This window comes from Plasmodium vinckei (genome assembly GCF_900681995.1).
Source record: "Plasmodium vinckei vinckei genome assembly, chromosome: PVVCY_11".
In the NCBI taxonomy this organism is placed as follows: domain Eukaryota; phylum Apicomplexa; class Aconoidasida; order Haemosporida; family Plasmodiidae; genus Plasmodium; species Plasmodium vinckei.
Window position 1 is genome coordinate 132520 of NC_051303.1, and position 15069 is coordinate 147588.

Consider the following 15069-nt stretch of genomic DNA (forward strand, 5'->3'; position numbering starts at 1 on the left):
ATATAAGTAGTAATACCTATATTTTATGTATACCGCTTAAATAAATAAATATTATATATATATAATATGCTCATACCCAATACGAAAGTATTTTGCTTACCCGCATTGTATTCCTTAACAATTATACATATATTTAAATATATAAATATATAAAAAATATTCTAAATCACATATTTAATTTATTTCATATTTTTACATAAAATATTATATTTTTTTTAAATAATATATAAAATATAATTAAAAATATGAAGTTGTGAATTAAAATTATGTGTTAACACGTCAGTACCCACACTTTTTATTTGCCAATATTCCTAATAATTACCCAATACATTACAATTACATATTACTACTGTTATACACATGAACTACTACAAAATAAGAAGAATGTAAAAAGGCGATCATATTTATATAACACTCGTTAACCCCTTCTTTATACAAACCATATACATACTAAAGTGCATAGCATAACTTAAGTTTTATCTTATTTGATATTTTCATATTATATAATATTAACAATTATGATGCCCCATATTTTGCTTCATCTTTTCAGTTCAATGTGGGATATCCCAATAAATAATTACACTTTACAAATAACCTATTTTAATAACTAGCTTAAATGTTTTAAAATTTTTATATTATGTACAGCCATTTATATTATCCCCAAAATTATATTGCATGGTCATATAATTTCTTCTTATATTCTATTTAGACTTATTACCACTAAAAAGTGTACTGAAAATATATAAGTCTATTTTTACTCCTTACATTGTCAAGTTAACAACATTTGGAACATTTTTATGCCATAAAAATGTACATATTTCATAATATAAAAACATTTAAGAGACTTTCTTAATTTTTACATAATATATCTTTTAATATTAATTATTTTCAAAAATAAATGATCATATATATAGCTCCCTAATTTTTTATCAATTTTTTTTTCACACACAAAAAAATATACAATCCTTTTATAATGCCTATTTATAAATATTAACACTTGTACAAATATTAATGAAAACAGAAAAGTTTTACAATCTTAAGTTATAAAATTTCCTCCCTATACTTTCATTTTCATATACATACAATGGTATAAAAATGAAAGTTACAAGGTCTATATTATATCCTTATAATTTTACAAAAAATTCATAAAAATATTCTATACACTATAATAATATACATACATGTGCATCCCCCCCCCATTTAGTTTATTATTCCCTGGTTATAAACAATTAAACTTTTTTTTTATAAAAAAAATTGTTTTGGAAAATGCTATATTATTTTAAATTCATTATTTTTTATTCATTTCTTATAATTTTTCATAAACACATGCACTGTTAATAATATATAATCATAAAAAAAAATATATATCTTGGTATTTTTCCACCATATATAAAATAAGAAAAATATAGATTTATTAGATATAAATATTTATAAGTAAATTAAGAGGATTTTTATTTTTCAAATCCAAAATGTTATAATATATAGTAGTGTATTTATATATGCGTAATATATTACCTCCCCCTCCTATACCCACAAAAAAAAAATCCGTATAAAAAATTTGTACACACTGCACAAACAAAACATTTAATATAGCTCAAACCTCACACTTCCATACATATAATAAGCTAGGAATATACTGTAAAATAATAAAAAAAAAAAAACATAAAGAAAACTTTTATAAATGCATAAATATATTAAACCCGTAAATACGAACTATACTAAAATAATGTGCTAATAAAATATACACATAAAAAAATACACATGATATAAAAAGAAAAAAACTTAAATATATATACATTAAATTTTTTGAGTATAAATTTTATTATTTTTATTCATGCACTTGCTCATTTTAAACTGCAAATTAAAAATATATATAAATAAAAATAAAATACACCCATGTCTGTTTAAGGTTATATATATATATATATTTCTTTTCTACCTGTTTTCTTTCTTTTTCTTTCACATTTTTTATTGTTTCTCAATTTAAAAAAAATTGTAAATTATGAATATTCTGAATATTACTAACAAATTTGAAAACCCTTAAAATTTTTATAAGGAATACTGAAAAGCTTAAAAATTTCACATTTTTTTTGTAAAGTTTTTGAAAACATTTAATTATAATTTTATAGATATATTTTAATTATCTCAATAAATATTTATTCAAAATGATAAGTGGAATTCGTGTAAATGACAATTGTGTTTCCGAATTTAATAATATGAAAATTCGCAAAACATGCAGGTGGATTATATTTGTTATAGAAAATTGTGAAATTATTATTCATTCCAAAGGAGAAACTACATCATTAAAAGAGCTCGTTGACTCTATAGATAAAAATAACAATATACAATGTGCATATGTTGTGTTCGACGCAGGTAAATAATCCATAATCATATTAGCATTTATTTTTTTACTTTATCATTACCTTCAATACTATGTTCTGATGTGTGTGTATTACACCGATTTTGACATATATATTTTTTAACTCTTTCACTTCTCCATTTACAGTAAACAAAATCCACTTTTTCATGTATGCAAGGGAAACCTCAAATTCTCGAGACAGAATGACTTATGCATCCAGCAAGCAAGCCTTATTAAAAAAAATTGAAGGAGTTAATGTTTTTACTTCCGTTGTCGAAAGTGCCCAAGACGTTGCTGATTATAAATGAGCTTACTCCTCACCTCAAAAAACTCAAAAAATTCGGCAAATTAACAAGCCACCTTCTCTATACAGTACAAAAAGTAACAAAAATCATTTTAACAAATACCCGAACTACAAAACTTTTATTCTATTATTTGTGAATGTTCACAAAATAAAAAAGCATACATTTATTATTCTACATATTCTATATCTATAGTTAATTATATTTTTAGAATGCAAGATCAAACAAATTAAACTGTTTAATTATAGTATTCATTATATATGCATGTGTTATAGTGTACTGGAAGTATTTTTTTTTTTTTTCATTCCATTTATGTAGTATTATAAAAAAGCTATTGTAAACATACTGTGCTTATTTTTCAATATTCTATTAATATAATTAAGATATAGAAATAAACATCGTTCTTATATTTATGAATCAACCAATAGGATAATCGTAAAAAAATAATATTGAAAATTACAAATATATACTATCCCAATATTTAGAAAGTTTTTATTCTTTCTTTACCAGACTTGATAATATGGCCCACTTAAACCGTTTTTCACATTATCCATATACCTATATTGATGTGCCGCCATTTTAGTTAGACTTACAATTTAAAAAAAAGTGAAACTTATTTAGTCCATTCTTTAAAGAGTTTGTTTATAATTCTATTAAATAAAAGGGAACTAAAATTAAACAAAAAAATGAAAAATGAAAAATCATAAAAATGGAAAAAATAGAAACATATCAAATAACAAAATAAAAGAAAAAAAAAATGTAATTAAAAAAATAATAATATCGAATATATTTTTTGACTTATTGTAATGAACTCAATTTGAATCTTGGAGTATTTTCTTCATTATTAAGATTAAACTCATCAAAAAAATCATTAATGTTTACGTTGTTTTTTTTTGAGTTTTTTTTTTCCTCTGTAAAATCCAGATCCCACCCAAAATCATCTAAAATCTCTTTTTCTATCTCATTTATACTTTTTAATTTATCTTCTTTTTTATTTATATCTATTTTATTCTCGTTTCTTGTGTTGGTATTAAAAATTTTTTTGGCATTGTTTGGGTTTGTCTGAATCATGATTGTCTTATTATTTATAACTCCTTCTTGTAAACATTTGCTTCGATCATTTTCAGAAAATTTATATCCATGATGATAAGTAGGGTTATCCTCTTTTTCAATCATACAAGAATTTTCAACCCAACTTTTATCATCACTTCTTTTTGTGTCTGTATTGTTAACTCCAATATTCATTAGAGAACTTTTCAACAAAGGAATAACAAAATCAAATAATTCAAAAGTAATATGCCGAATTTCAGGAGATTCATCAATTAAACATTTAACTACTAATGGCATTATATTTAAAATAAATCGTTTTATATCAAACTGGTTGTAAGTAGCTTTTATAGCTTGAAGTGTCGCTGCTCGTATTTGTACATACATATCACATAAACCTATTCTATAAACATTTTCTAATATATTCTGTTTATCATCTAATATATAATTTGCTATTTTTGCAATACATATAATAGTATTGGATTTAATACAACAATCTCTATCCTTTAAATTTTCTAATAATACATGTAAGGCTTGTGTTTTTAAACTATTTTTTAATTTTGGATATACATAAATAAAATTTTTAATAGTTGCATTTTTTATTGATATATTATTATCAGAAAATCCATACATATATGATAAATATATTTCATTCATATTATTATTATTTAAATTCTTTTCAATCATTGGAAAACATTCTAATAACATATACCTAATAGATCTATCTGTTTGTAAAAAATATTTTAAAAAAGTTGGATATACTATTTTTTCAAAATCATTTATATCCATATCTTTAGAAATTATTAACATAATCTGTAAACATTTTTCTAAATTTTCAGATACTTCCAAATTTTTACTTATTTCTGGTAGTATTAATTGAACCTTTACATCTATATTTATATTATTTAAATTTTCATAAAGGTTACTAAAAAAATTTGTTTTTTCAATCCGAGATTTCATATGAATTTCAGTTAAAAATAACATTGTCTTTACTATATAATTCCCAGTTATATTATCACTATTTAATATTGTTGAAAAGTTTATGTCTATACCCTTTACACTATATTGAAGTAATGTCTCATATATATTCCAAAGGTTTGGTGGTAAACAGTTTTTATATATTTGCATTATATCTATATTTAAACAATATTTATTTTTTGTCTCTTTAAATGTTTCACCATTTAAAAAATATTCATTCCTTTCCCCTTCAGAAAAATTACTATTTGCAATGCCCATATTACCTTCTTTATTTTGCGATTCCGTCATATAATTTTGATAAGACCATACCATCAAATAAGCTAAACCATATGCATCAATTGCAACCGGTTTTGCAACATTCGAAAAATTTATTAGTCTATATCCATAACTAAAAAATAAATGATCTTGAATATTATTTATAATATTATGTATGTTCATATTTTTTTCATATATACAATCAAATAGTGATAATTTCCATCGACCCTTCGAAGTCACAAAAACAGAAAATGGATTTACTAAACAATGGACATAATTATAATTGTTAATAAAATTAACAGCACTAATAACTTCATATATTCCCCATATAGGGTCACCTTTTATATTTTCAAAAAATAATGGTACACACTTTTCAGTTACTATATATATTCTTTTATCATTGTCAAATGTATATAATACTTTTAAAATATTAGGATGAATTAATTTTTTTGAATAATTTAAATGATTATTAACATATTTTTTTACATTATTATGAAAATCTTTATTACTTTTTTCATAAATAAAAATACTAACCTCTTCATTATTTTTATTTACTCCATCATATATATCATAATACCCTCCTCGAATTCCATTATATTCTATTTTCTTTTTAATTACATAATTAAAATTTGGGGGTAAATCCCCAAGCAATTTATTCACAAAATACTGAAACATACTTTTTACTCCTTTCCCTATTCCATATGAACTTTTATTTAGATTATTATCACTACTATTATACTATTTTAAATACTTTATTCCGTTTTTTTTCTGAACCGTTCATAGCTAGCTAAAATTTATGAGAAATATTTTGGAAAAAAAAAAAAAAATTAACATATTTACATGCATGTTCATACAATAATCAGTCATATTTTTTTTTTTTCAGTCTTTTCGCTTGTTCATTTCTACTCCCATGATACATACTATCCATGTGATAAATATTGTATAATTTTACTTCAACTTTTATGATATCCTTTTTCCAGATCAATTTTTAACGTCTTTCCCCTTTTTCACATTTGTTTTATATTTAAATAAACTAATCTTCATGTATTTACTCAATTTGTGAAAAGCATTATACGACTAAGATATTATATATACATAATTCTTAACTATGCATATAAAATTGGTACCAAGCTAATTTTTAATTACCACATTATTATACTTCCTTCTTCATTAATTTACAAAAAAATTAATAGTATAATTTCGTACGAATCCTATAATACTTCATCTATATATACAATGTATTGATTTTTTATTTTTCTACTTTCACCTTCTTCTCCTTCCAAATTTCATATGGAACATATCTCGTTTTTTATTCCTTTCCTCTTATTAGTTTTATTTATAGCTTTACAGTTTTTAAAATTAAAATATCCTCATTTTTCGATTTAAAAATAAATTTAAAAGTATAATGAAAAAAAAGAAATAAAGAAAATAGAAAAAAGTCGGATAAAAAATGCGAGGAAAATATATGCACATATAATAACAAAATTTAAATACAATTTTTCAATTAACTTTTATTACACTCTCAAAAAATATTAATTTCACATACATAATTTAGCTGAAAAAAAATTATATATAAAACCATAATCATACATATGAATGTTTTTTCCATTCTCTTAAGGTTTTATTAGCATACATATTATAAACTGTTGCTAGCATATTTTTTACTAAAAAAATTATATTCCTCTTCATCAAATCATATAAAACTTATTTTTGTAATCATATCCATTTCGAATTTCATTTCCATTATATTAGCTAGACATAAAGCATATCCGTGCACGCATGCACAACAGCTAGTCTTGCTAAAGAAATCACAAAAACATAAAAAAAAACATAAAAAAAAACACAAACAAAAACAAAGAATACCCTAGTGAATAACCAAATCATGCTACACACATATCAATTCTAATACGTGACAACCAAAAAAAGCTTTCTCCACTTCTCACCTGCAAAACTTTTCTATAATACTATAAATTTATACAAAATGAAAATTCTTACTTATTCGAGCTCCTTCATATACTTATATTTTCGAAAATAAGCCTGAGCTAGCTGTAAATTTTTTATGTTCAAATCCACAACTTCCTTCTTTTTTATTCTAGTAATTATTGCTGTAGCTATACTACATAAATTTTTATAACATTTTAAATTATCGTTAATTATTTCTCGAATTGTACTTACACACTCTTTCTTTAAAAATATCATAGTTTTTCCAACCTATAAAATGCAACAAAAATTGACACACAATTATATACATATTCATCCATGCATAGATGTAGTAAACTCTTTCGTTTCTTTCCTATCTTTATCATACCTTGTACAAGTCAGGGTCAACGGTGTTCTGAAGCATCCTAGAAACCTTCTCCTTATCTGTTAAACTCGAATCTTTTGAAGTAGAATAATCTAAATATTCAAAATAACTTAAAAATACATCAAACGTGTATTTGTATTGAAAAAAAAAACTTATATTTAACGTTTCAATAATAGATAAAGCAAAAAGCTGAGGGAAAACCTTCTTTTGATTAAAATTATTTTTTTCCTTATTTTCATTCGGTTTTATACATTTTATAAAATATATATTTGTACTTTTTAAATAAGAAATTATATTATTCAAATTTTTCAAATATTTAAATGTTATCAAATTTTTACGTCCCAATGATTCGGAAACCTCCACATCTTCATACAAACTCCTCACTAAATTGTTCTCCGATGCCTGCATGGGGAAGGGAATAAATAAATGAAAAATAGCAGAACAGCAACAGAAAAAAACGACCAAATAACACTATCACTACATTAACCATCATTTTTCAACACGTTTTGAGGTTCTTTTCTTTGAACACACTCAATTCAAATCTATTCTCACCTTTAAAAGACGCACAATATTTGATGGTAAGATGTCCTTATTTTTTGAAATAAAATTTGTAATGGTATATGTTACATCACTCACAGTATGCTTAATTATAAAGTTCTTGTTTATGTCCCTTTTTGCAGTAGCATATTTCTCATGCTTTGAAAATTTACTTGTGTACATACCTACAATATTCTACAGTGATATTTAAAAAGGAGGAGAAATATCAAGTGACATATAAAACTGGTCAAATACAAAACAAAGACACATCTTTACAATTAGAACCACAATATGGACATACATATTATTATGACAGCTTTTCCAATCAAAATTACCTCATCACTTTTAACTGGGCCCAAACAAGAATCCTCTAAAATCGAAATAATAGATGTCTTCCCTCGTAATAAATCAATAATACTTTCATTAGTTGTATACTTTACTGACTCAACCAAAATGTCTTCTGCTTTATATAATTCGGTCTCCTTTTCATAAACTATATATAAATATATACTGTGTATTTCCTCATTTGCTATATTAATTAATAATTGTTCTAATGAATTTTTTGAAAATATTTCAAAACCAAATATATCTAATATTCCTATATAATTATTTAATTCCTTATTATTATTTAAAAAATTATTTATTCTTTTTGTCAAATAGGAAAATATTTTATTATATAAATCTTTTGATATTGATTTACATATAGACACTGATTCATCTACTGATAATGGAATTTCGATTTTTTGATTTGCTATCGTTTTTTCAGTAAATACTAAACAATCTTTTAAGTTGTCATAATTTATTCCTAGCAAATTACTTATCTCATTAACTAATCCTAAATTATTTTTATCAAGTTCACTACAATTTGTTTTACCCCCCTTTTCAATCTCCTGATATTCTACATTTCCCAATAGTAGCAGCCCTAAATAAGTGCAAAATGAAAAATGTAAAATAGTAATACATATACAAACAAAAGCAAACCCCAAAGTTAAGTGTAAGCATCTCGATCCTTACCAGATAAAGTTAAAAAAAGATCGTCTTTCATATCATGCATGTTCATCTTATCAAAGGATACCATCAAATCACCAAAATCCTTAGCGTCATCAATTTCTGAACATGTTTACAAACAATTTAAGTTATATATAATTATAAAAAATGAAAATATTTCAATCTACTTTTTGTTTTTTTATCAACATTACCTGGTATAACAACATTTTTATTAACAATATATTTATATTCATCTTCTGATCTTATTTTATATTTATTTTTTAATTCTTGGCTCATTCCATTAAATATTTGATAAAAGATGTGGTACCCTCGTTCTTCTTCTTCCTGTACATGACATAAAAAAAGGGAAGTTATAAAAAATGGATATGCATGTACATATTTATAAACATAGATATGTAAATCATGAATTATTCAAAGAATCAAAATATGAGCACTACCATTTCCATATATTCAATTCTTTTTGTTTTTATATATGAAGGACTTATAATTTTTAACTAAATTTACCTGTGATACTACTCTTATATTTTCCAATAAAAATATTTCAATACTTGAAGAAACTATGTTTTGATATTCATCTAATTCAATTTTAATATACTTTCCGTATCTACTTGAATTATTATTTTTCAACGTCTTTGCATTGCCAAATGCCTAAACAAAAAAAGATATCAAAAATGATAAAAAGTTGCAAAAAAATGTTGCAGCATAAACCACTTTAGCCATTCATAGCATCATTGCACACTATCCTTTGTAGTGAGTATACATATTTGAAAATTGTTATTTTTATAGACACACCTCTAATATAAAATTCGAGTCCCACAACGTATTAGAAATCTCGTTATCCTTTTTAACCCCTGATAAATAATATTTTATTACAAGTTTCGAAGCTTCTGTTTTCCCTGACCCACTCTCACCACTTATTATGATAGACTGGTTAGTCTTTGTATTTATAAAATCAGTCATAGCATCTTTTGCATAACTATAAACATGTGGTGGTAGCTCGTTTGTATTTTTACTTCTATACTCATCAATGTCTACATCAATGACTTGGTAAGGGTTTATTGATATTAACATTGGCTCTGCTATTGTATATATATAATTTTTTGCATATCTTAAAGCTAACATATTTAAAACTTCTGCAGAGTTATGATGAATCATATCATTTAATCTATGGTTATCTACATTTATTATAGAATTACAATTAAACAAATCTCCCTTTTTAACTACATATTCACTATTTGTCTCAGGAATTATTTCTTTTACTCGATAATTTTCCCCATCCACACTAAGAACTAAACATTTAAAAAAAACAACATCAGGATAAAGACTAACATTAGGGCTTTTATGTGTCCATATACAAAAATTTCCCCCTCCTAATTCATCTTTATTTTTATCGAGAAATTCACTATTCACTCGTAAATAATCAGTTAGTTCGTTTGCGTTCTTCATTATTTATTTTTTTTTTAATTCAACATATAATCTATAATTTTCTCACTATTTTTTTTCCATTATATACACACACATATAACATATGTATGTAATTACAACAAGTTTGCATAAGTATTATATATATTTTTTTTTCTTTTATTTATTATATTTAAAAAATTATAAATTTGTAAAAAGTTTCACATTTAATCTGCTCTTTTAGTAATAAAAAAAAATTTACAAACAATTTGTTCTACTGAATTTGTATAATTTTCATTTTTTTTTTTTCTCATTTCATTTTTAAAAAAATGATACTACAACTTTATTATTTTTTATATAAATAATATTTAAAAGTTATATTTCTTTTTCTTTTTTTTTAAAATATAATATTTAAACAACAGTTTAAAAATAATAACCAGATTAAATTAAGAGAAAAAAAATAGCTGCACACCAATAATTTTTTTTTTCTCTCTTTTTTGTCTGAACTGTTCAGAATAAATAAGTCATAATAAAAATAATATTTTTTTTAAATTTTTTATAATGACAAACTTAAATTTAATAATTATAAATATTTATTTAATTTTTATCAAACCAATTTAAATGAAATAATATAAAATGTAGATCTTCCCCACAGTAGGGGGGGTGAAAATAAAAAATTTCCATAATTGGAAATTTGCTCTCCCCTTTCCAAAAATTAAACTTTTTCAAATTACATTCATTTGAAAAGGCGTATTAAAAATTTATAAAAATTTCATATTATTTTAAGTCTATATCTAAATTTTTATAGTCTGTTATTTTTATATATTATACATATATAATTAAAAAATAAGGTAAAAAAAAATTAATCATGCACATATAGTATATATATAAAATACTACTCCATAATATTTATTCGTTTGTTTCACATTCATTAACTAATCCTTTAAAAGAATCAACCATAACATGTTGTACAAGTGTATACATTCTTTCTTTAGAGTCTTCATCTTCATTTCTTACACGTTCAATTTTAACTCTGACTCTTTTAGGTGGGTTTCGGATACCCTTAGACCAGATAAACTTGTTTAGTTTTACATCCAAACGTACATCCTATATAAAAAAAAATGAAATAATAAATTTATTAAAATTAAAAAAAAATAAATAAAATAATAATATACATAAAACAAATTTTATATTCCATTTATCCCACTTATTACAATGTATACATTATAATATACGATTATTCATCATGTACAATACACAAATTAATATATGAAATAACTTTTATAAAACATTTTTCAATTATAAATGGGTTGTAAAAAACAATTTTTAGCTATACCTTTGTGTGCATTAATTTTCCTGCTATATTTTTGATTTCCTTAATAGCTCTTGGGGCTTTTCTTTTGTAACATACGTCATGAGTCAACTTGCTTAAGTTGATGGTAATAACCTTGGTTGATGGTTTTAAAGTTTTCTTTTGTTTTTTTACAGCTATAAAAAAAAAAAATAATAAGGAAATTTTTTATATAATATTATATATATTCTATATTATAGTGTTGGCATGGTATATATAGTCTGTAATTTTTCTAGTTTTATGAAAAGGATATTTAGTATTTCCTTTTCTACTCAGCTTATTATATAAAATAACTTATCTATATAACTATATTTTTTATGTAATTAAAATTTTCATTTTCTTTTTATAATTTCCAGCATATTTTACTTATAATATATAATCATGTAACTTTTTCATTTTTTCAATTTATTATTACCTTTAACCATTTTGCTATTGTTATAATGAAATAATAAGATTATAAAATTTAAATTTACAGAATATCAGGTTTAATTATTAAAAATATTTAATTTTTTTTACTTTGTGAAATATATTTTTTTATAAAAAAAAAATAATTCTTCTCTTATTTATTTTCACCAATTTTCGTAAGCTTTAAATTTTCTTTGTTAAATAATAAATTATTTGTAATTGCTAATTGTGCAATTGTTATGAATTTTTTTATTATCTTTGCAGATTTCCTTATATGTATAATAATATATAAATATGTTTTTAAAGCCAAATGGTAAACTACTATTTTTTGTAGGTAATTTATATTTACATATATATACAAAACATGCATATATTATTTTGACAAATTTGCCAAGTTATTATAAAAAATAATATGCACAATATTCTCTATGAAATAATGATTTTGTAATATATACAAATTTAAATACGTAATAATAAGCCCGTTTTTTATATATTTATTAACAATTTTAATTATTGCTATTGTTGCCGTTAAAAATAAAAGCAATAAAGCCATTTTTAATAAATAAATAAATAAATATATATGCAATATACTTCAAATATTTATTTTTGGCAGTATTACAAATTATTATATATATATATAACCCCTATATAGAGAGAGCCGGAAAAGGGGTTTTATTATTCCCGTTTTGCGTCGTTACATAATATATTAAAAAAAATTTCCATAATTTTTTTAAATAAAGCATTTCCTTAAACTTTCTATAAATAATTTTTTTAATAATAAAATAAAAATATTTCCCAACATTTTCAACATTTCCAGCATTTTCAACATTTCCAACATTTTCAACATTTCCAACATTTTCAACATTTCCAACATTTTCAACATTTTCAACAATTTTCAACAATTTCAATATATTTTTTTCGCAAAATTATTAAACATTTGATATGCTTGTTTTTTGTTTAGCAAATTCAAAGAAATTTCACTTTTTCGAGATAAAATAAAAACATACAAATGGGAATAGTATACACTACTGCATACTCTCATGTTCACCAAAAAAATGCAATAAGGTGAAATATTGGGGTAAAAAAATTAAAAAAAAAATAATAAAATAATAACATAACAGCAAATGACACTTTGTGCTAACAAATGCACGAATGCTAAAGGTATGAACTATATATACCTTCCTAGCATGTTAAAGAAGGAAATACATTTTCCAATAACACTGTAAGATATAATATCAATAAAATCTTGTCCTGGGGGTGGGTATTTTTTATAGTCATATCTATATATTAGGGATGAATTTTTAAGCCACAAATTATTAGACATCCCTCTATGTATAATTCGAGAATCATAAATAATTAAATCTGTTTCTTCAACCTTAGGTATAAATGATGATCCTGTTAAGTAGTATATATTCATAAAACGTTTAAAATTGTAAAAAGCTTTTTTAATTCTATTATTATTTCCATTATTATGTTCATTATAAGTGGCTATATTTATATTATCTTTTAAAGAAGAAAAAAAATGGGTTCCTAAAAAAAATTCAAAATTTCCTGACTCTTCATTCATCTTATTTAAAGGCATAATAATACTTAACCCATTTATTCCATTATCAACATGATATGATTGTATCTCACTTAAAGGTTCATTATTTAGTAATTGTAATTCCGATATAAATAGTTTGTCATTATATTTACTTTTTATATTTAATTTATTTAATTCTGTATTATTTAATAATACGTTTTTATCAAACGTGTTGAAAATATTTTCATATATTCCTACTGGCAAATAAGAATAAATAATATTTAGCCAATATTGTTGTATATTAACAAACATATCACTTATTTTACTGTTTCGTAATATACAATATTGTCTTCCTCTTGTCGGTCTGATACAAAATATATTTGCATCTTTATCCATTAAAAATGGAGATACATTTTCATTATTTTTTCGATCTAAAAATAATTCTTTTTTTATTTTGTTTACACTTTCCTTTGGTAAAAAGTCTTTTAATACAACTACTCCATATTTTGCTAAACTTTTTTTAATTTCATTTATTGTATCAATACTTAACACATAAGAAGCCCCATCAACATAATTTGAACTTTCATCAAAAGGGTTGAAAATCTTATCTTGTTTATTTCCTTCATTTTCTTCACTACATATTCCAAGATAATTATCAACTTCAAGTCCAATATCTTTTGAAATATTTTCACTACAATGTCTATAAGATCTTCGAACTTTTATAAAATCAAAAAAATTATTTCTTTTATAATTAATTAATAAATATAAATAACTATATGCATATACTTCATCAATAAAACTGTTTAACATGTCTTCTTTTTTTTGTCTCTCTATTAATTTTTTTCGTTTTAATATAAACTCTTTTAAATGATCAAAATTTATATTTTTTAAAAAACCCTCTTTCTCTTCCCACTCATCAAGTTGGCTATTTTTTTTCAAACTTTTCAAACTGTTCAAAATTTTCGAATTACTTTCATTTTCTATCACTTTTCTTTCATATTCATTAAAATGAATTACAATTTCGTCAACCAGTTTGTCGACAATTTTATCAAATTCTGTTTCTTTCTCTAAAACATTCTTTAATTTTTCTTTTGATGTTTCAAAAATGTTACTTAAATATTGTAAATGGTAATCTAATGGAAAATAATTATTTGCTCCTTTATAAATATAACTTATAGGTACATTAAAATTGTTGCATATCTTTTTAATTCGATCATTATATTTTTCTTTATCAACATATTCAAAATTATCCTTTGTTAAGTAAAAGTATATTTGTGGTGGGGCTTCCTCTTGAAATGCTAATTTCTTTCTCTTAATATATTCATTACATATACCTACAAAATAGGGAAATATAAAAAAAGTGAAAATCTAATCGATAAACTTAAAACAAATAATTACTTTATTATTATACTAACCTAAATTTATTGATACAAAAGATAAGGTGTAAAATAAATATTTATATTCAAATCTGGTTACTAGAGAATGTGTAGATTTATTCATTTGGTTTAAAAAAAAATAAACACATCACATTAAGGATGTAATATCAAATTCTTTGTATTTTATGATAATTCCTCACTACTTTTATTTGCTTCACTTTAT

General features: G+C 22.8%; 5 protein-coding genes across 5 annotated transcripts; 1 reads left to right on the forward strand and 4 right to left on the reverse strand.

The window, feature by feature from the left end:
* Nucleotides 1-2165: 2165 nt before the first annotated feature.
* On the forward strand, nt 2166-2667 carry PVVCY_1100400 (actin-depolymerizing factor 1, putative; the record flags this gene model as incomplete). Its single annotated transcript, XM_008626334.1, has 2 exons — nt 2166-2373; nt 2507-2667. The coding sequence occupies 2 exons, from the start codon at nt 2166-2168 to the stop codon at nt 2665-2667; spliced, it is 369 nt and encodes a 122-aa protein (XP_008624556.1).
* Nucleotides 2668-3459: 792 nt separating this feature from the next.
* Nucleotides 3460-5616, reverse strand: PVVCY_1100410 (protein kinase, putative; the record flags this gene model as incomplete). Its single annotated transcript, XM_008626333.2, has 1 exon — nt 3460-5616. One exon carries the CDS (start codon nt 5614-5616, stop codon nt 3460-3462), a length of 2157 nt encoding a protein of 718 aa, XP_008624555.2.
* A 1320-nt stretch (nt 5617-6936) lies between these two features.
* Nucleotides 6937-10237, reverse strand: PVVCY_1100420 (myosin B, putative; the record flags this gene model as incomplete). Its single annotated transcript, XM_008626332.2, has 8 exons — nt 6937-7152; nt 7250-7648; nt 7799-7978; nt 8119-8705; nt 8798-8893; nt 8983-9115; nt 9296-9439; nt 9584-10237. The coding sequence occupies 8 exons, from the start codon at nt 10235-10237 to the stop codon at nt 6937-6939; spliced, it is 2409 nt and encodes an 802-aa protein (XP_008624554.2).
* An 864-nt stretch (nt 10238-11101) lies between these two features.
* PVVCY_1100430 (60S ribosomal protein L31, putative) lies at nt 11102-11968 on the reverse strand (the record flags this gene model as incomplete). The annotated part of the gene is made up of 3 exons (XM_008626331.1): nt 11102-11299; nt 11529-11680; nt 11959-11968. The coding sequence occupies 3 exons, from the start codon at nt 11966-11968 to the stop codon at nt 11102-11104; spliced, it is 360 nt and encodes a 119-aa protein (XP_008624553.1).
* Nucleotides 11969-13116: 1148 nt separating this feature from the next.
* On the reverse strand, nt 13117-14970 carry PVVCY_1100440 (conserved Plasmodium protein, unknown function; the record flags this gene model as incomplete). Its single annotated transcript, XM_008626330.2, has 2 exons — nt 13117-14804; nt 14886-14970. 2 exons carry the CDS (start codon nt 14968-14970, stop codon nt 13117-13119), a joined length of 1773 nt encoding a protein of 590 aa, XP_008624552.2.
* Nucleotides 14971-15069: the final 99 nt, after the last annotated feature.